Source organism: Sus scrofa, chromosome 2, assembly GCF_054392235.1.
Source record: "Sus scrofa isolate SSC_HxYL_T2T_F1_AM1 chromosome 2, Sscrofa_HxYL_maternal_Yorkshire_Landrace_v2.0, whole genome shotgun sequence".
NCBI classification, from domain to species: domain Eukaryota; kingdom Metazoa; phylum Chordata; class Mammalia; order Artiodactyla; family Suidae; genus Sus; species Sus scrofa.
This window is the reverse complement of record NC_139384.1, coordinates 108,332,422-108,354,849: the sequence shown is the minus strand read 5'-3', so window position 1 is coordinate 108,354,849 and position 22,428 is coordinate 108,332,422. Positions and strand designations below refer to the sequence as shown.

The following is a 22,428-nucleotide window of genomic DNA, read 5'->3' as shown; positions in this document are numbered from 1 at the left end:
CATATTTTGAACATTCTACTTATTGGACACCTCTACAAATGTCACAATAACAGCCATCTGTTTCAGTTACTCTAAGACAAGATAAAATTTAGTGGCATTCTAGGCTAGCCATTCCTCTCACCTCTTCAATCTCCGGAACGTCGTCAGCCAGGACCTCTAACAACAAGGTTTGAATGGTTTCCCCAGGGGCAAAGGTCACATTACCTGAGACAACTCGCAGGTCGCCAGTAGCAAGCTGTCCATTAATGGTGGCAACCCACTGAACAGTAACATTGCCGAGTGTCCCAGAATTTCGAATTATTGGCAGGTTTACCTTCACTGAGTTAAACTCAGGTTCCTCTACAAAAAGTTTAGTAATCTGAAAACCTAAAGGGAAAAGCAGAGATAATTTCAAATACAAAGTGAAACTAAGTCAATGTAGAGCTAACCAACTACCATCCTCTGGTTGATTCCTTTTATCCCTCTTAGCAATCTAAGAAGCTCACTCCTACAAAATCAGAGTAATATGCTCTGATACAAATTGGTCAGGCCAGCCAAATTTTCCAAAATATTCTTCATTGTGATAGAAACAGAAATCATAAGCTCACTTGCCCAACAAGGTCATGAGTGAAGGGGATCTCGTGAATTCTGGGACTGACTGCATGGTATAAGCCTGGCAGTTGCTATATAATTCCTATGACTGAAGCTATGTAGAAAAGGGGGCATGATGTTTCCAGATTTTTCTACTATAAAGAAAGCCCCAAAATTCATACTTTTTTGTATAAATTTCTGTGAGTTAAATTAGCTTTTTAAAAATTTTTTCTGAGATTCACAAACAGATCTAGGAGCCAGATCTGACCTAGAAGCCTAAAAGTATATGTTTTCCAGATTTATGCTGAGAGGTTTATTTCTTTTTCAACAGCCACTAACCATTGTTAGTGAGTGAATATAGGTGTCCTGTGTATCAGTTAATAGCAGGTTTCAAGGAAACTATCAGATCAATTCTGAATCTCTAAAAATAAAGAAACGTACGAATCTATATAGACAAGTAAAAGGGAGACACAAACTAGTCTCATTACCAAATAATCCATAGGGGTCATCAGAGGCCTCAATAATAATGACTGCCTCTGTTAATGCCCCTAGTTTGGCTCCTCCTGTTGTTTCATTCAGCAGTTGCACAAGAAAAGATTCTTCCAGCTCAGGGTAGATGTCGTTAATGATATATATTGGCACAGCTTTACTGGATTCTCCTTCTAACAAGACCACATCCGATGAAGCTATGCTATAATCTTCACCTGCAAAGACAAAAAACAAAATGCTAAGACTCGTTCCAGTATATGATAGTAAACATCCTATATACTAGGAAAATACTATGACACAGCACATTTCCTGGGTATACTTTGAAAGATGTTTTTGAGGATTTACATTTATTCTAAACAAGATGATTTTACCTCTCCTGCAAGAGAAAAGTGGGTTTGATAACAACAAAATAATGAAAAAGATATCCGGGGTGTTCAAGTCCATTCCTTCATTTTTAGAAAGATGTACACATAATTTATTCTATTTCCATTACATGTATGATAATAGAGATGTAAACACAGATATACAGATATGGACATGGATTCATTACCAAGTCATTCTTTACCACAAGATGGCCCCTGTCCTACAAAAGTTTAAAAAATAAAAAATTTAAAAAAAAGGCCAAATTGCAATTCTCATTTCATTGGGGAGATAAATCACACTGTTTCACAGAGATGGGCACGTCAGCATCATCCATCTTACTGCTGGAAACTATGACCTTTTCTACAAAGTCGGATTAAAAGCTGCTACTTCTGCATATCACTCAGGGTGGCTTTGTCTCCAAACAGTGAATGAGGCAAAAAGAGAAGCTTCTTATACAGCCTGGGTGCTAATTTTCTATAACAGTGATTAATCCGTACCATCTGTCAATGTGTAAAGCCCCTTATAAATAGGCATTCCTCTGGGCTACCACCCAAATGTATGGGTGCATGTACGTGTGCACCCACATGTAATTTATGGACTAGGTATGCCTGGTTTATGATCTTTTCAAGCAAGTATCATACCAGATGATTTATTTCAAGAAACCAAGGAATTCCCATTGTGGCTCAGTGGAAACGAATCTGACTGGAATCCAGGAGGACGCAGGTTTGATCCCTGGTCTAGCTCAGTAGGTTAAGGATCCAGTGTTGCCATGAGCTGCGGTATAGGCTGGCGACTGCAGATGCAGCTTGAACTTGGATCTGACATTGCTGTGGTTGTGGTGTAGGCTGGTAACTGCAGCTTCAATTCGACCCCTAGCCTGGGATCCTCCATATGCCCTGGGTGTGGACTTTAAAAAAAAAAAAAGAAAGAAAGAAACTGAGCATGTTTTCCCATTCATTCACAATCATTCACACTCACATCCTTTGCACACTAGAGAGACTCTAATTGAATAGCTCTTAGGAAAATCTCCTTCTAGATGCTGCAACTGTGCCACCAAATCAATCTCCTAATGTTTGCATTTGGCAATGAAACCTTTTGCTTATAAAACAATCAATGCTAATCACTGCCTCTACCATGTCCTTCATAAATAAATAAACTAGCAAGATAAATGAGTAGAGAGACAAGACTGTTGCCAAACACTGCAATCATATGGCGTCACATTTTATCCTGTATCCCTCAGTATCATTTAGACATGAAGCCTTCCAAAAAACTTACAAGTCCACACAGAGAAAGCCTAACAATGCTTTCCTTAATTTACTTTTCATTGGTTTGTGCCTATTTGGGTTATCACAGCTTTTAAATTCATAAAAATTTGCCAACATTTTTCAAAAATTCTACAAAATCAGTGCCATAAATATATAATAAAAACTCGAAGATCCCATTGGGGCACAGTGGAAACAAATATGACTAGTATCCATGAGGATGCGGGTTCAATCCCTGGCTTCGCTCAGTGGGTCAGGGATCTGGTATTGCCATGAGTTGTGGTGTAGGTCACAGATGCGGCTCCGATCCTGTGTCATTGTGGCTGTGCACTAGGCCAGCACTGTAGCTCCAATTTGACCCCTAGCCTGGGAACTTCCATAAGTTGCAGGTGTGGCCCTGAAAAGCTAAAAAAAAAACAAAAACTTTACATGTGTGCCTTAAAAAAAGACACAGGAGTATGGCTGTTTTCTGCTTGACTTTTCAAACTACATCTTTGAGCAGCTTCCCTCTTAAACACTTCACCACTCCACAGATGTCTTTTCTCACCAGCTACTGCAGTTATTGGCACGGCTTTAAACTTCACGGAAACATCTGCAAATGCTCCTCCTGTTCTAGTCACATTGATAATGGGTCCAACATGATTTTCTGCTACTCGAACAACTGGTGCTGAGAGCTGAAGAGTTCCAAATGCATCATCATTGGCAATGATAATTAGATGAGCAATAGTTTCTACCTTAGGACCAAGGCGTGGAGAGTTTGGGACTGAAACAAAGAAAAAAAAGCTTATATATCAAAACCCAAAACACCAGCCAAAAGTCATCCAGAAGCCTCCACAAGATCCATCAGCCAAATGGGATCATCATTTTATGTTTTCCACTATTTATATAAAAAAGAAAACATTTATTAGTTACTAGGCAACAGCATCAATCCAGGTGCCAGGGGTACAAAAATAAATTAAAAAGAACACCCCTACTCTCCTGTAGTTTCTAGAGAGATTTTTATTATAGAACCCTGAGCAAAAGAACAGTTATCCTATAAGTATTATTTCAGTAAATATTGGAAATTTGTCAAAAGGCTAAAAAAAACTGATTAGAGCATAATTAATCAGCACTTTGCATAACAGTATAACAGACAATGATGAAATCTATGTAATTATGCTCTTCTACTTGGTTACCAGCACACCATAAATTTTCTCTAAATGGCACTAGTTACAAAACTGAGTAGGGAGGTAATCTAGTTCCTTGCCCTCAAAGATGATATGAAAATCATCACACTCTAATTAAATTACTTCCTCTCTCCCTGCTCTGCTGCCCTCCCTCACAAACCTGTTCTCCCTGCCCCATCTCAGTCAGCAGCCACTCAGCCACCTCTTCCGGAAAACAGTTAGCTTCATTGCAAACTCAGCACTGCTATAACAGGGTCTGCTCGCTAGGGCTTTTAAGGCTATACTTTAGGGCTGTATTGTTAAGTCTACTTTTAAGACTCTTCTTATTTTCCACTGATGTTAGAGAGAGCACAACTTATTTTGAAGGCATTTAGAACTTCCTGCAAACTCTCCCTGACTTACGCTCTAGGTTCAATTCCAACTGGCACCCTTGTCAAAACAATATAAAAAGTGAATTTTTTAACAAAAATGAAGCATCAGGAGTTCCCGTCGTGGCTCAGTGGTTAACAAATCTGACTAGGAACCATGAGGTTGCGGGTTTGGTCCCTGGCCTTGCTCAGTGGGTTAAGGATCTGGCGTTGCTGTGAGCTGTGGTGTGGGTCGCAGACGCGGCTCAGATCCCGCATTGCTGTGGCTCTGGCGTAGGCTGGCAGCTACAGCCCCAATTCGACCCCTAGCCTGGGAACCTCCACATGCCACGAGAGCGGCCCTAGAAAAGGCAAAAAGACAAAAAAAAAAAAAAATGAAGCATCAACAGACTCTTATTACAAGTTAACAACTTTGAGTTCATATTTCATATCTAGAAACAGTGGTATCTGAAACTATATGATAATGAATAAAATTTAACATTTTCAGACAATTTAACCTCAAAACAAGTAATAACACCATTTAGTTTCAATGATACAGACCACACTAAATTATATCATAGTTAAAAATCACAAACTATATATCAATATAACATAATTTGACTAAACTGGAAAATAATGGCAATGACAGAGAATTACAGCAGCAGATTACATTTTGTAAGTACGCACTATTTGACAGACATTGTTCTAATACTTTCATTGCATCCAGACATTTAATTCCCAGACTATCTCTACGTGGTAGTTAAGACTCCACATTTTACAGATGTGGAATCAGAACTACAAAGATGTTGAGGAAGTCAGCTAAGGCATCACACAAGTTCCTGGTGGACACAATTATTCCGTAAGGGTCTATCTAATCTCTTGCGCCCGTACACAATTCCTCATCAAACCAGGTATAAAACCTTCATCTGTCCATGACTTTTCATCCTGCCCTATGCCTATTCATCACCAGCCTTCTCACATTGTTGTCCTGAAAGTGGATGACTATATCCAGAGCAGAATACAGAAACACTATAGGTGCTACACTGATTTTGCCTATCAAAACTGAGACAGGATCACACAGATTTAGACTTAATTGTTCTTTTTTTTTTTTTCATTTTTAATGACATTTATTGTTTTCTTTCTAATGCACTTAATTGTTCTTTAATTTTTTTCACATCTTAGTTTATGCCAGTTCTGAACAGCCCCAAGTATCCTGCACGATTCCAGGAACATGTCAAGTGTGAAATACATGTTGTGGTTTCTCCCATCTCACAGCACATGGATATTCTGTGTATACCACTTTATGAATAATAATTATTCACATTTATTGAATGATTACCATGTGCCAGGCACTGTTTTCATTTTCACACATATTATCAATGATCATTCTTAAGCTCTATAGTAATTCTGTATTATAGATTAAGGAACCAGGGGCTTAAAAAGTTTATATGCAACAGTTTATTACTATACTTTGAACACGTTACCTGAGACCAGCACCCACAGCTCCTAGCCACTGCTATATGCAATTCTCCCTCTGGCTTTACTTTAGGCTCACTCAAAAAACTATGGGTCCCTTGAAAACTGGGCTATATTTCATAATTCTTATTTAACAAGGCTAATTATTGGTTTTATTTCAATGTATTTGTTATTATAACTGATCCTTATTCTTACTAATAAAAAAAAAGGGTTGGGTTTCCATATGAGAATTTTGACCTTGACTGTAAACTGAAAATTTAATGTTAGCAGCTGTCCTAAAAAGTAATCTTCTTGCTAGAACCCTGGACTACAATTACATTGTAGGCAAGAATGTAGCTCAATATACATTATGTTCATCCCAGAGTTAAGGTAAGGTGAAGAAATTTACTTGTAAGAAACCTTAATTTATATGGCAGAACACACTCAAAACAAAGATCTTGAAATTCTACTCTTTGGAGTATTTCATTCCAGTTTCTTTAAGAAGGTTTCATTATGCATTAAAAATATATAGTATTTATTTAATATATTTATAAATATTATCCTAAAATTGATATTCAATTAATAGCACCAAACTTTCTTCCTTTTCTTGTTATATTATTCCAGGAAATAATTCTTGTTTTTAATTAAAAACCCCTAAAGTTAAATGTCTTCTTAGGGAGATGCGTCTACTGAACAAGCTCTAATGCATTAACTCTTTTTAGCTCCCCAAGCTCAGACTCTGCTCTCTACTACCAGGCCAAGCTACTAAGCCACAGAGCCAGGCTGCTACTTTCCCCACAAAAGCTGCTGCATCAGATCCTCTGCCAAACATGGGTCACTCTCCATTCCTCATTCTTATGTCCAATCAGTGCCTTCTTCTCAACTCTCACGGAAACCCACAAAATCTCCAGGATTTCTTACTACTGCACAACCTTATCCCCCTTCCCTCATTCAGTGGCCAGAGCCACATGCTCCTCACCAACACAAAGCGATTCAGTTGGTTAAGGAATCTTTCAAAGTGGATCAAGGCAAAAGAGACTCAGGTTCTTGCTACCAGGACTGTCCCTGAAATCCCCAGATTGATTCCAGAATGTTTTTGGAAGGTACAATATATAGCACAATAGTACTAGAGGTTAGTTACACTGGTTTACACAGACACGTCTAAAAATGTAGTCTGGGAATGTAATAGACTTTTAAAATATCATGTTTTCAAGAATTCCACCTCCATCTGCCTTATAGATAAGTTTTTTTAAGAGGATGCTTTCAAAGTTAGAGCTTACTATTTTTATAGAATTTTCTACTATACTAAATTCTTAATTGTTTCAGGATTCTGAACTTTAATAACAATAAAAACACACTAATGGTTACTTACTTGGGCGATTCTGCACTTTCTCCACTAAAGTAGAGTTGAGTAGTTCAATAAACAAAGACTCCGATCTTTCTGGTTCATCATCATCCAAAATTGAAATAGTTATTGTTGCCTCGCTCTGATTGGCTCTAAAAAGAGCAAACCCAGAAGCTGGTATATAATCTTTTCCTTGAGTTGCTCTGGCTAAATTAGGTGGAAAATAAGGCAGTTTTTCCATATCATCCAGTGTTGCATAGGTGACTCTGACTTTTCCAAGGAGGCCTTTTAACCTTATTATTGACAATGTGATGTTTTGGGTTGCTTCCTCCACTTTAATAGGTCTATTTTTCCCAGAAAAGATGAAGACCCCATAAGGATCATCACTAGCCAAAACTGTTAATGTTGCATTAGTATGAATTCCCAAAGAGCCACTGGAGACACTGAGGATTGACACAGGGAACACTTTATCCAGTTCTGGATCTTCATCAGGCAGTATTTCCACTGTGATGTTGGCACTCTTCTGCCCAATCTCAAATGTGATGTTGCCAGAGGTGAAGGCCAGATCGCCATCAGGATCAGAGTCTATGCTCCAAAGTAAAGTCACTCGAGACAGAGCCCCATGACTTCTTATAACCTTTAAAATAGTTCATATTAAATATATCGAGAGGAATTAAAACAAGTGAATAGAGGTTTGTAAATATAGAATAACAGGATATTAATTTTTTATTTTATTGTATATAAGCTTTTTTTTTTTTTGGCCACACTTGTGGCATGTGAAAGTTCTGGGCCAAGGACTGAACCCAAGCCACAGCTGCAACCTGAGCATAGCAGTGACAACACTGTATCCTTAAGCTTCTATACCCCATAGGAACTTCAAAGAAAATTAAGATTCTCAAAGGCAATATACATACGACCCATTTTGAAGACCCTCAGGGAGTCCCACTTAAAAAGTGCTTATTGTGTGAAATGACAAATAGATTGAACATTTTTAGCTTCTAACTAAACCATAGTTTTTTAGCTTCTAACTAAATTATACTGTACCATCTCTGCAACTTTAACAAATATCAGTAAAAATGAAAACATAGTTATCAGTGTCTTATATTTAAGCATATTCATGAACATGTTTACATTTCCTGCAAGGAGGGTACACGCCTTACAAAGGAACAGATGAGTGATAATTTCTCCATAAAGTTAGCCATAAAACTCATTTTTAAAACAAATTGTAATTAAATATTCAATATAATACAAAAAACAAATTCACCGAAAAACATTTTGACATATGGTTATATAAAACATATTTTAAGAGAAATTTTTTGATCAATAGTATATTAAGAAGAATTTGAAAAGCCTTAAAAAAAATCATGTTAAGTCCCAACTAGAAGTAATTTTTATCATGTTAAGTCCCAAACTTAAAATATGAATTCTGACTCAAAATAAAATTAGGAATTTTACAAAACTTTATCTCTCCCTTAATCCTTGTTTTCTTTCTTGAGAAACTAGTTATCCCTTCCAAAGTTGCCAAATCTTTTCCACAACAGTTTACTGAAGATCTGCCATAAAAGTACAGAAAGGATATATTTTGAGTTATCCTGCATCATTTGTATAAAATCTAAGGCTGAGCATGCTTCTAGCTTCCCCGGGATATTTAACAATAGAATCCTACTAAATCCCTACTGGAACACCATAGACACACACCAACATATACTCACACACATCACACAGAGTTGTTCTTACTGTCGCTGTTCACAGTTGTTTTGGATTTCTTTCCCTTTGGCAGAGATACAGGACAGCACTGCACTTCTCTACCTGCTTACATTAGCATGGTCATGTGACTTACTTTGACCAAAGAAGTAAAGGGAAATGCTGGAATCCCTTCCAGAAAGAAGCTGAAGAGCAAGTGTACAGCTTCCCACATACACATTTCCCAACTCAGTGGAGGCAGAAGCACCTGTTGAGATGGAGACTCTGCAATTCTCAGCCCTAAGTGACTGATGACAGCCAGCGTAAAATGGACACACACCATAAGTGATGTTCAAGCCTATGAGATTTTACAGATGTTTGTTACCACAGCTTATCTGAATTAAAATAAAAATCTATGTATTACAGCTTCATGGTATTCCTTAAAGAGTCAAGAATCATCAGAATTATAAGATGAATCTGTGTGCAAAAAGAAGCACAAAGACAGGAGTTCCCGCTGTCACTCAGCAGTAATGAACCTGGACTACTAACCATGAGGATGCAGATTTAATCCATGGCCTTGCTCAGTAGGTTAAGGATCCAGCATTGCCATGAGTTGTGGTGTAGGTCACAGAGATAGCTCAGATCCCAAGTTGCCGTGGCTATGGTGAAGGCTGGCAGCTATAGCTCTGATTTGACCCTTAGCTTGGGAACTTCCATTTAAAAAAAAAAGAAGAAGAAGAAACACAAAGACAAATGCCAAATCCCTGTTTAATTATCAACTTGAATTGTCTGTGCCAATACACTCATTCCTTTCCACTTACACAGAAAAAAATTAACATAAGCACACCTTCATAATACAATAAAACAATAATAAAAAAACAAGGTATCTATGACTAGAGAGAAAAATGTACTCACATTTAATACAACAGTGCTGTATCCATCTTCTGGTTCAGTTCCACTGACAAAGAGTGACTCAGGGCTAAATTCAAATACACCATGAGCATGGTCAGAGGCTGAAATTGTCACTAGAATTTGGGAAGCCACTCCTAGACTGGCTGCATGAATAAGTTCCAACAAACAGCAAGAAAAATGTTAGTCACTAATTTACAAGCCAAAGGAAAAAGGCATCACTGAGTCTGTCCTAAATTTGTTTTAGAAAGAAAGGCAGACACAAATGGCTGCTACACATATTCATGCTTTTATGACTTTCTTCTGTCTTGGCACCAATGTGATACACAAGTGCTGCACAAGCACTTGAAGATGAATAGGGCAAACTTGTTTTTCTTTTCCTTTTCTATGAAAGAGAACATTCTTCCACAAGGAGCATATGAAGAAAGTCTCCCACGACCTTTCCTGACCTCAGAAGAACATGAGCCAAAAATGACTCTTATCCCTATGATTTTTGTCAATTTGACTGTGCAGATTCTTGGTTTCCAAATATGCATTAATTCTAGGCCTATGTTTTCATCATATTATGATATTATAGATCAACCTCTCTGGGTCTCAGAGTCCAGTCCTATAACTAAAAAGATGTCAAGATCTAAAGAAGTACTTAATGTTTTCCTGAGAAGTATGTTCAACTTTCATGTTGTATTAGTGGATGCAGACAGGAAAATAAATAATCCCCAAATTAGTAGAGTAATCAAATACCAGAAGTTACATGAGGCAGTGATGGAAGTCAGGAATGAGAGGGGTGGGAACATGAGTTCTGAAACTAAAATATAAAATCTGACACTGTGAAAAGGGAATTTTTGGGGGGATTCCTCAAAGGGAAACTTTCTGAAAGATAGAAAGCGTTCTCTTTAAAGAAAATAAGTATTCTATGTATTCTCCCTTAATATAAAGAAATGTTTGATGTAAACATCATGTTTGAATCATACTTGCATATGAATCTAATTCAAAAGGCATCCCCTTTTCAATATTCCCTCCCATTAATTGGCAACTTAATCCACATTTATTTTCTTCTTAATTTCTCCTTCCTATTTGTTTTGATTAAATGCTACATATAAAACTTTTTTTGTAAAGCAAATTAGTGTGATACCTTTTACTTGAAAATATAAATGTTCTATTTATCTCCTTTTTAGGTATTCAAAGTCATGTAAAATCTTTTTCAATAAGCACTTTTGTAAATGATATCAAGAAAAATTTTTCTTACAATTAGTATCAGGAAACTGCATTAGGTATGAAGAGGGGGAGAATCTGGACTTTGGTGGCAGGCAAGGACCTGATTCTTACTTGTTCATGTTCTACCTGGGTGATGATAACATGGAACAAATACTATTTCCCAAAGTTTTTGTGCTGATTAGTGAGATAAAATATCTAAAGGACCTATATATGGTAGGTATCAATAAGCAGTTAGTATTGCTGTCTCTAGAAAGAAAAGTGAAAATGTGGAACAGTCAAAGGGCCTTGGAACAGCTGCTTACCACGTTTGTGAGTAGTTGGAAGGAAGAATTCCATGTCCCCATCACCACTACCACTGCCATCAACCCTAAAGAGTCCAGTCACTTCACAAGGAGACACACACAGAGACACAACCCATACAACACACAATGACACAATGAGAAATTTGAGAGCTCTTAAAACATATCCAGCAAACAGAAAAATACAGTAATATTCAACACTCATTCTTCCATAAAAGTAGATTAAGTGAGAATAGTAAAACATGAGTCAAGCCACAAATTTAATAAATCTTTCATTCATAGCTTCAGGAAATAGTCCATGTAGGTTGTAGTTAGTATTTCCCATTTCTGTCAATTTAATCTAGGGTTTTTTTTGTTTTTTTTGTTTTTTTTGTTTTTTTTTTGGTTGGGGGGTTGTTTTGTTTTGTTTCATTTTTTGTCTTTTTAGGGCCACACCCACAGCATAGGGAAGTTCCCAGGCTAGGGGTCTAATTGGAGCTGCCGTTGCTGGCCTACACCACAGCAACCCCAGATCCGAGCTGCATCTGTGACCTACACCACAGCTCATAGCAATGCCAGATCCTTAATCCACTGAGCAAGGCCAGGGATCAAACCCGCATCCTCATGGATACTGGTCAGGTTAGTTACCACTGAGCCATGATGGGAACCCCACACTAGTTTTATTTTTGAATTTTCACTTACAACCAGGTAAATTGTTTACAACATGTCAAATATTTTTAAAATATTTGTATGCATATATCTGTTTACACTTAGGCCTATATGCCTGTGACGGTCATCTTACCACTTAAAACAACCAATTCAAACATTTCCCTCCAGCTGCACATTTAAATAAATTCCAGCATATTTACCATTCTCAGATTTGATCACCCTTTTGCCACTAACATTTTTGGAAAGAACCCTAAACAAGTTGTCTAAAAAACTCTGCTTCATCCCTGGCTGTGAGAGATACCAGCCTGTAAAACCTTCAGAAAATCACTAAAGCTCTTGGTACCTCACTTTTCTCACCTTTAAAAGGTGCTTGCTGCCTTGTGTAGAACTGCTGCCAAGATCAAATAATTAATATTGTAGAAAATGAAGCACCTTGGCAGTACATAAAGACTCTAATAAACAGAAAGAGGTTTTAATTTTCCTTTCAATACATCTCATACATGCCATTATTTTACCAAGTATTTGCAAACAAGAAAGACAGGAAGGGCAGCCATAGCAGCAGTGGAAAAGGAATAAGATAAGCAAGACCACATCCACACCTATGTACTACTACCAGTATCCCTGATTGACATGTTAATTTTTAAGATCTGTCCTGCTCTTTTGTTCCTCTCCATAGGACTGCGATATACCAGAAATGAGAATTCAGGGCTTCCCAAACCTGAAATGATTTTAGAGACTTAAGAGGCAAAATGGACTTCAGGAAATACCGAGTGCATGGCTTTGTTTCCATATTAATTCCAAGCTGTGAGAAAGAGGGGTGCAACTTAACACCGATGTGCTCTGGCTAGCATAAAAACACCTATGCAGGTGGCCACTATATGCAGAATCAATTTTATAGACAAAACAGTATGTATAAGGGTTTCTCCCTTTACCCTCAGAAGAATTTAGCTCTACAAGCTATTTCTCCTCTGAGGGAGTCCCAGCTACATGGGAGCTTGCATCTAGATTCCTTCCAATGTCCACTCAACAGGGTCAGAGAGGACCAGATTCTCTGCCAGTATTGCCCACTTGAGAAACTGCAAGACTGGTTTCTCATGCTAAATTAATATACAGCAATGCACATTCTAGAGACAAAGGAAGAAGTATCTACATAAAATCAAAAGCATCACTATGATCACGAATATAATTTCTGAAGAATATTTAATGTGCCTTATTAATGAATAGTAGGTACTGATCACTAACATTTTCTCTATACATAATTTTTTTTTGGCTGTGATACAAAGAACAACTTTTCTAATATCCTATAGTCACCTCTGATTAATGAACTCCTTTCATGAAAATAATGATTTGGAAATGTGAAGACTTGTCTTTGGAAGACAAGCAAAGCTGGTCTGATACCAGCCAAACACACTGTCCAGTATACTTCCACTGCTTTATGTAGTCAAGCAAGTTGTGGGACTGTATAATCACTTCCCTAACTTGACTTCCTTTGTTTGCATGTGGGCACTGGGAAAAGAAGAAAGCCCCAAATTTGTGGGAAAATTTTGTCATACTGATGCCACAGTCTCACTACATATGAAAAGGCAATATTAATATTTCTGTCCTACCCAATTTCTCCATTTGAATGGCTTATATAGTACTATGACTTTCTTCATCAAAACATAATATTACTAGCTTTTGTAATAGAAGAGACCTAATGAACACCATACCAACACTCAATTTCTTACATTTATAAAGGTGATAGGGTACATATCTCATGTATTCTATAATACTCCCAGTAGCACCTGACCATCAAATACAGTGAAACTTCTGCAAAGAAGCATATAGAGTTAATCTAAGCAGGATAAATAACGATTATAAGAAGCCTCCCTCCAATGCAAATGACTTCTGCCCTAAAATGGATTTGACTCCAAACATCTTTGATAATCAGAGTTGTCAGCATATCAGAATTAAGGATAAGCTAGTACTAATTTGCCTTATTAATAATCACCCTATCATAATCTAAAAGGACTTATTTTCACCTATTCTGCAATTGGAGATGACTCTAAAGGACCCACTATGAACAATGAAATAAGAAAGAAGGGATAATGATGATTTAGGGGCACCCACTATAAAGAACTACTATAATACAGTGATTTAGCATAATTAAACTATTTTATTGTAAAAGCACACCTACTTTAGAAAAAGACAAATGAGTAATGAAAGACTAACACAAGAGAGTAATCCAAAGGAACACATTTCCTTAATAGAATCTACTACTTTCATGGTGAGTGGACAAGTAAATATTTGGTATTTTTGAGTCACCAGTCTTACCTCCTCCCTCCAAGTTTAACAACTCAACTTTAAAGGATTTTTCCAATTCAGGAATAGAATTATCAGTGATGTTAACAGAAATGTACTTAAATCTTTCTCCTGGTTGAAATTCTAAGGTACCAGCAACACTCTGAAACACAAATAAAAGATTTATCTATTAGATCATAATTATTCTGAATATGAATGTATAAAAATGAGAATGTTTACTATGTCCCAAATTGTTATAAATACTGAAACAAATGAAGATAAATATAAAACTAAAAACATTTAAGTGGATATGAATAATGTTCAATATAAATTCTACATAAATATTCTCAAACTAAATACAGTAGATGGACTTCTTTCTGATTTGCTTATTCATCAAAAAAGTAGTCAAGGCAAATGAGAAATGTGAAGAGGTGACATCCGCATATTTCTAAAGAATTAATTCAATGAGATGCATGGTATTTTCCTGACCACATAAGCATACTTAGAGCGTCTGAAACTGTATCATTGAGTAATTTAAATACTCAGTGAATAATAATTATGGCATTTTCATTTCAAAAATTTTTCCTAGCAATAATAAATATCTTAATCTTTCCTTGATTATTCTCACAATTGCAATTCACAATATAGATCTTTCATCAGAAAAGTTCATAAGGACTAGAAATATAAAAAGTTATTTTAGGTCTTAGGGACCTTTTTTCCCAATTATCTTAGGTTAAGCATTTCCTCCTCAAGTTGTGAGAATAAATTTTAAAACTGTTTAAAGTTTTCTAGGTTTAGCTTCTGCGGAGAATTATATTTCATCTTGTGGAACAATTAATGATTCTAAAGCTAAACTGAGGGGAGGAACCCAAGTACAGAACCAAATTACTTAGTGACTCATTAACTTTTTTCAGTATCTTCAAACACATTGCATGTGCATGGTACCATTTTAGATGCTTGGGATTCAAAAACAGCCAAGACAAATCTCTAGCTCCATGAAAACATTCCAGAAGAGTTTAACATGGAATGGAAAACAACTGTTATAACAGACATAGAGTTAGCTCAATAGAAAAAGGGAAAAAAGTAATGAACCTTGCCTAGAATACAGTTATCAAAAGAGGAATTCTACAAGTCTCATTCGACTGTCTGAGGAAACCACCTTACTTGAACTTAGCAATATCTTACACAATTAGCCAATCCTTCTTTCTTTGGTATTTCATTATACTGCATTTCCTGTTTTTCTTACCCTTTAAGCTCACTCATCCTTTTAGCATTCTTTGCCCTTTTTAGCCTTCTCCTGTGACCCAGAAAAACTATTTTTTATCAGATTCTCTCTGGACTCTAGCTCTAGACAAGGCCATTATATTCTAGGTTTTTAATGTCATTTATATGTTTCCAGCTGCCAAATTTCTACAGGCATACTTTATTTTATTGCACATTGCTTTACAGCACTTTGTAGATATTGTACTTTTTACAAAGTGAAGATCTGTAGTAACCCTGCATAAAGCAAGTCTATCTGCATTATGTTTTCAAACAGCATTTGCTCACTTCATGTCTCTGTGTCACATTTTGGTAACTCTCACAATATTTTCAAACTTTTTCATAACTGTTATATTTGTTATGGTAATCTGTTATCAGTGATCTTTGATATTACTATTGCAATTGTTTGAGGGCATGGGGAACTATACACCAGTAAAAGACAGTTCATTTAATAAATGTGTGCTCTCTGACTGCTCCACTGACTAGGTATTCCCCTTCTCTCTCCCCTTCCTGGTGCCTCCCTATTCCCTTAGATACAACAGTATTGAACTTAGACTGATTAATAACCCTATAATATCTTCTATGTGTTCAAGTGAAAGGAAGAGCCCACATGTCTGTCTCTCACTTTAAATCAAAAGCTAGAAATGATTATTAAGCTTAGTGAGACAGGAATGTCAAAAGCCAAGATAGGCCAAAACCTCAGCCTCTTTAACTGAACAGTTAGCTAAGTTTTAAACGCTAAGGAAAAGTTCTTAAAGGAAATGAAAATGCTACTTCAGTGAATTCAATGAATTCGAGAAAGTAAAACAGACTTATTGCTGATATGGAGAAAGTTTCAGTGGTCAAGAGAGAAGATCAAACCATACACAATATCCCCTTGAGCCAAAGCCTAATCCAGAGCAAGGGCCTAATTCTCTTCAATTCCATAAGGACTGAGAGAGGTGACAAAGCTACTAAAGAAAAGTCTGATGTTAGCAAAAGTCAGTTCATAAGGTTGAAGCCAAGAAGCAATCTTCATAACATTAAAGTCCAAGGTGAAACAGCAAGTGCTGATGTAGAAGATGTAACAAGTTATCAGGAGATCTAGCTAAGATAATGAATGAAGGTGGCTACTCAAAAGAGCAGATTTTCAATGTAGATGGAAGAACCTTATATCGGAAGAAAATGCTGTCTAGGACTTTCATAACTAGAGAGGAAAAGTCAATGCCTAGGTTCAAAGCTTCAAAAGACAGGCTGGCTTTCTTATTAGCCCAGTAGGGGCTAATGTAGCTGGTGACTTTAAGTTGAAGCCAATGCTCCTTTACCATTATTAAAATCCTAGGACCCTTAATAATTATGCTCAACCTACTATAACTGTGCTCTATAAATAGAGCAATAAAGTTGAGGTGACAGCATATCTGTCGACAACACAGTTTATTAAACATTTAAAGCTTACTGTAAGACCTACTTCTCAGAAATAAAATATTCCTTTCAAAATATTACTGCTCACAGAAAATGCACATGGGCACTCAAGAGTTCTAACGGAGCTGTATAATGAGATTAATGCTGTTTTCAGACCTGCTAACAAAATACCCATTCTGCATCTCATGGCCTGAAAATTCTTTTTTTTTTTTTTTTTTGCTTTTTAGGGCAGCACCCACGGCACATGGAAGTTCCCAGGCTATGGGTGGAATCAGAGCTACAGCAGCTGGCCACATCCACAGTCATAGCAATGAGGGATCTGGGACGCATCTGAGACCCACACCACAGCCTACGGCAATGCCAGAACCTGGATCCAGTGAGCAAGGCAAGGCATCAAACCTGCATCCTCATGGATATTAGTCAGATTCATTTCCACTGCACCACAATGGGAACTCTGGCCTGAAAATTCTCAGAAATGTCTCCAAGGGTATTAGCTTTCTGACATTCATGAAGAGTGAGAATATAAGCTTTTGCTATTAAAGAAAATGATAATTCAGCAGGAGATTGGGGATGGCCACATATGACAACCCATAACTAATAACATACTCAATGGTGAAAAGCTGAAAGCATTTCCTCTAAGATCAGGAACAAGACAAGGATGCCCACTCTCACCACTTTTATTCAACATAGTTTTGGAAGTCCTCGCCACAGCAATCAGAGAAGAAAAAAAAAATAAAAGGAATCCAAAGGAAAGGAAAAGGTAAAGTTCACTCTTTGTAGATGACATGATGCTATACATAGAAAATCCTAAAGACCCCACCAGAAAACTACCAGAGCACATCAATGAATCTGGTGAAGTTGTAGGACACAAAATTAATATACAGAAACCTGTTGCATTTCTATACCCTAACGACAAAGAGATTAAGGAAAATTTACTCTCAGAAAGAGAGAATTAAGGAAACAATTCCATTTGCCATCATATCAAAAAGAAAAAAATACCTAGGAATAAATCCACCTAAGGAGGCAAAAGATGTGTACTCTGAAAACTATAAGATACTGATGAAAGATACTGAAGGTGACATAGATAGAAAGATAGTCCAAGTTCTTGGATTAGAAGAATCAATACTGTTATTGATTTACAGATCAAACAAAATCTCTATCAAATTACCAAGGGCATTTTTCACAGAACTAGAAATATTTGTGTGGAAATATGAAAGTTCCCAAATAGCCAAAACATACCAGCAACATGGATGGAACTAGAGACTCTCATCCTGAGTGAAATGAGCCAGAAAGACAAAGACAAATACCATATGATATCACTTATAACTGGAATCTAATATCCAGCACAAATGAACATCTCCTCAGAAAAGAAAATCATGGACTTGGAGAAGAGACTTGTGGCTGCCTGATGGGAGGGGGAGGGAGTGGGAGGGATCGGGAGCTTGGGCTTATCAGACACAACTTAGAATAGATTTACAAGGAGATCCTGCTGAATAGCATTGAGAACTATGTCTAGATACTCATGTTGCAACAGAAGAAAGGGTGGGGGAAAAACTGTAATTGTAATGTATACATGTAAGGATAACCTGACCCCTTTGCTGTACAGTGGGAAAATAAAAAATAAATAAATAAAAAAATAAAATAAAATAAAACTATAATATGCTATTGACAAAAAAAAAAAAAAAAAAAAAACCAAATAGCCAAAACAATCTTGAGAAAGAATGGAGCTGGAGGAATCATGCTCCCTGACTTCAGACTATACTACAAAGCTAAAAGTCATCAAAACAGTATGGTACTGGCAAAAAAACTGACATATAGACCAAGGGAACAGAAGAGAGCCCAGAAATAAACCCACACACTTATAACCAATTAATATTATTGATTATAATATTAGGATTATATTGCAAAGGAGACAAGAACATACAATAGAGAAAACACAGTCTCTTCAATAAGTGGTGTTGGGAAAATTGGACAGCTGCATGTAAAAGAATGAAATCAAAATATTCTTTAGTAGGGAAAATTGGACAGCTGCATGTAAAAGAATGAAATCAAAATATTCTTTAGTACCATATATAAAATAACTCAAAATGGAAAAGACTTAAATGTAAGACCAAATAATATAAAAACATTTAGAGAAAAACATAAGCAGAACACTCTTTGACATAAATCACAGCAATATCTTTTTGGATCCACCCCCTAGAGTAATGAAAATAAAAACAAAAATAAAACAAATGGGATCTAATTAAACTTAAAACCTTTTCCACAGCAAAGGAAACCATAACCAAATTGAAAAGACGATCCACAGAATAGGAGAAATATTTGCAAATGATGCAATTGACAGAGATTAATCTCCAAATACACAAATATCACATGCAGCTCAATATCAAAAAAAAAAAAACCATAAAAACATACTCAGAAGAACTGAATAAATATTCTTCCAAAGAGGAAATGTAGATGACTAATAGACACGTAAAAAGATGCTCAATATCTCAAATCTGTCAGAATGGCTATCATCAAAAAGAACACAAATAACAAATGTTGGTAAGGATTTGGAGAAAGGGGAAGCCTTGTATATTGTTGGTGAGAATGTAAACTGGTTCAGCCACTGTGGAAAATAGTATGAAGGTTTCCCACAAAACTGAAAATAGAACTACCATATGACCCAGCAATTCCACTCCTGAGTACATATCTGAAAAAAACAAAAACACTAATTTGAAAAGATACATGCTTCCCAATGTTCACAGCCACGCTATTTACAGCTGCCAAGACACAGAAGCAACCTAAATGGCCATCAACAGGTGACTGAATGAAGAAGTGCTATGTGTATACATATATATACATAGACACACATATATAAACAATTTTTACAACTTGTTTATACTATATATAAACAATAGAATACTACTTAACCATGAAAAAGAATGAAATTTTGTCATTTCCAGCAACACGGATGGATTTGAAGGGTATTATGCTAAGTGCCATAAGTCAGATAAAGACAAACACTGTATGATATCACTTATACGTGGAATCTAAAAAATACAACAAACTAGTGAATATAACAAAGAAGCAAACTCACAGAGAACAAACTAGTGGTTACCAGTAGAAGGGGGAGCAATATAGACGTGGGGGAGTGGGAGGTATGAACTACTAGAGGTAAAGTGTCAAGGATATATGGTACACTGTGAGGAATATATCCAATATTTTGTAATAACTGGAAAGTAATCTTTAAAAAATTGTATACTTTTTTTTTCTGTCTATTTTCCCATTCTTTTTTTTTATTTAATATTTTTTATTTTCCCACTGTACAGCAAGGGGGTCAGGTTATCCTTACATGCATACACTACAATTACATTTTTTCCCCATATACAAATTAAAGCACCTGAATATATGTTTCTCAAAAGAAGACATACAAATTGCCCACAAAAAGGTGCAAATCAAAAGCAAAATGAGGTATCACCTCACACCTGTTAGAATGGATATTGTTAAAAAGACAAGAGATGGTAAGTATCAACAAAGATGTGGATTAAAGTTAATGCTTGTACACTGTTGGTGGAAATGTAAATTCATACAGCCATTATAGAAAACAGTAGAGATTTCTCAAAAAATTAAAAATACAACTTCCACATCATCTAGTAATCCCATTTCTGGATATATATCCAAAGGAAATAAATTCACTATCTTGGAGAATTATCTGCATTCCTATGTTCATTGCAGCATTTTTCACAAGAGCAAGATGAAAACAATCTGCATGGCTGTCAGTGGATGAATGAATGAATGAATAAAGAAAATTAGTAAGAGAGAGGGAGGGAGGAAGGGAGGGAGGAATATTGTTCAACCTTAATAAAAGAAGGAAATCTTGCCATTTGCAACAACAGGGATAAATTTGGAGAACATTATGCTAAGTGTAATAAACCAAGCTCAGAAAGGCAAATACTTCATGATCTCACTAATACATGGAAACTAAAATAGCCAAACTCATAGAAGCAGAGACTAGAATGGTGCTTACCGGGAACTGGGGGAAGGGGAAAACAAGGGCATATCTCGTTTATCCAAGGATGCAAAGTTTCAGTTACATAAGATAAATAAGTGCTGCAGGCCTATGCCACAGCCACAGCAACACTGGATCCAAGCCACATCTGTGACCTACAGGTTGTGGCAACACCAGATCTGCAACCCGCTGAGCGAGGCCAGGGATTAAACCCACATCCTCACAGAGACAGCATCCGGTCCTTAACTAGCTAAGCCACAACGGGAACTCCTTAAGTTGTAAATCTTAAATTCATACAATTTTTCTTTGTCATTTATACCTCAATAAAGCTGAAAAAACTTTTAAAAAACAAATAAAGACCACCAATATAAAGACTAAAGTATTTCTTTAGGAGAATGCAAAGAAGATAATGCTAACCCAAGCTACACTGTCCTATGAAATGTACTACATACCAAACTAGTTAAAGACACAACAGATGTCAGGGCAAGAGAAATGAAACTTGCCCAATAAGGAGAGCTTGAGGAAGAAGAAATCTGAGAAAACTTCACTAAATGGAATACAGCCACAATTAATTGAACACAATTAGTCAAAGTTTCTGGGGTTAGGGGGAAGAACTGTGTACAAATTACTGAACATTACACCATTGTACAGGCCTTATCAGGAATAACAGGAAAAACAAGAAAATTAATATTAAATTTAAATAAAATCAGCAGATGAACAGATTAAGAAGATGTGGTTTATGTACACAATGAAATACTACTCAGCCATAAAAAAGAACAAAATAATGTCATTTCCAGCAACATGGATGGAACTAGAGACTCTCGTACTAAGTGACGTCAGTCAGAAAGAGAAAGACAAATACCATAGGATATCACTTATATCTGGAATCTAATATACAGCACAAATGAACCTTTCCACAGGGGAAAAAAATATCATGGACATGGAGAACAGACTTATGGTTTCCAAGGGGGAGGAGGAGGGAGTGGATGGATTGGGAATTTGGGGTTAATAAATGTAAACTATTGCCTTTGGAATGGATAAGCAAAGAGATTCTGCAGTATAGCACTGGGAACTGGATCTAGTCAATTATGATAGAGCATGCTAATGTGAGAAAAAAGAATGTATACATGTATGTGTGACCCGGTCACCTTGCTGTACAGTAGAAAACTGATAGAACACTGTAAACCAGCTATAATGGAAAAAAATAAAAATCATTTAAAATAAAAATAAATAAATTTAAAGAAAAAGATTTTTAGGGAAATGAATGTTGAAGGATATAAAATACTTCCTGAGAAAGAGAGGGCAGGAAAACTATGAGCATTGGCTGATATAAGTATTGGTGATAATAAGACTAGGTAACAGTTACTGAGGGTTACTATGTATGCACAATGTACTGTCCATGACCCTTAAAAGGGTGCCATCAATCCTCAGAGTGATCCTGCCCAGTAGATACCTCACTCTCTCACAGGTAGTGAAACTGAGGTCAGGAAAGTTGGAGCCTCCTAAGGCCACACATTTAGAAGTCCAGTTTAAAGCCAGCTCCATCTGGTTCCAAATTCCAGTTTGTTTGTTTTCTGGGTTGGTTTGTGTTTGATTTACCAGTACCACACCAGTTCTCATTTAGAGAAAAAAATTAAAATTGAAATGATATAGACATGCAAATTCTTTACAGTTTTGGTTTTGTTCAATGGACATAGACAAGAGGATTTAAAATATGTAAGAATTGTGATTTTAAATATATATGATCA

General features: G+C 36.4%; 1 protein-coding gene across 5 annotated transcripts in view; it reads right to left on the bottom strand.

Moving 5' to 3' along the window:
* The window catches only part of ADGRV1 (adhesion G protein-coupled receptor V1), a 536,680-nt gene that overhangs the window by 413,858 nt on the left and 100,394 nt on the right, over nt 1-22,428 (bottom strand). For 3 of the 5 annotated variants that reach the window (XM_085014024.1, XM_021085376.2, XM_085014023.1), the window contains exons 25-31: nt 14,065-14,194; nt 11,107-11,187; nt 9,596-9,735; nt 7,025-7,634; nt 3,232-3,447; nt 1,059-1,274; nt 122-366 (exon numbers count right to left, since the gene is read on the bottom strand). In XM_085014024.1, coding sequence (XP_084870150.1) covers nt 122-366; nt 1,059-1,274; nt 3,232-3,447; nt 7,025-7,634; nt 9,596-9,735; nt 11,107-11,187; nt 14,065-14,194 — 1,638 coding nt within the window. Of the gene's footprint in view, nt 1-121; nt 367-1,058; nt 1,275-3,231; nt 3,448-7,024; nt 7,635-9,595; nt 9,736-11,106; nt 11,188-14,064; nt 14,195-22,428 lie in introns of those variants that run through there. The other 2 variants (XM_085014025.1, XM_085014026.1) reach the window with 2 other exon arrangements.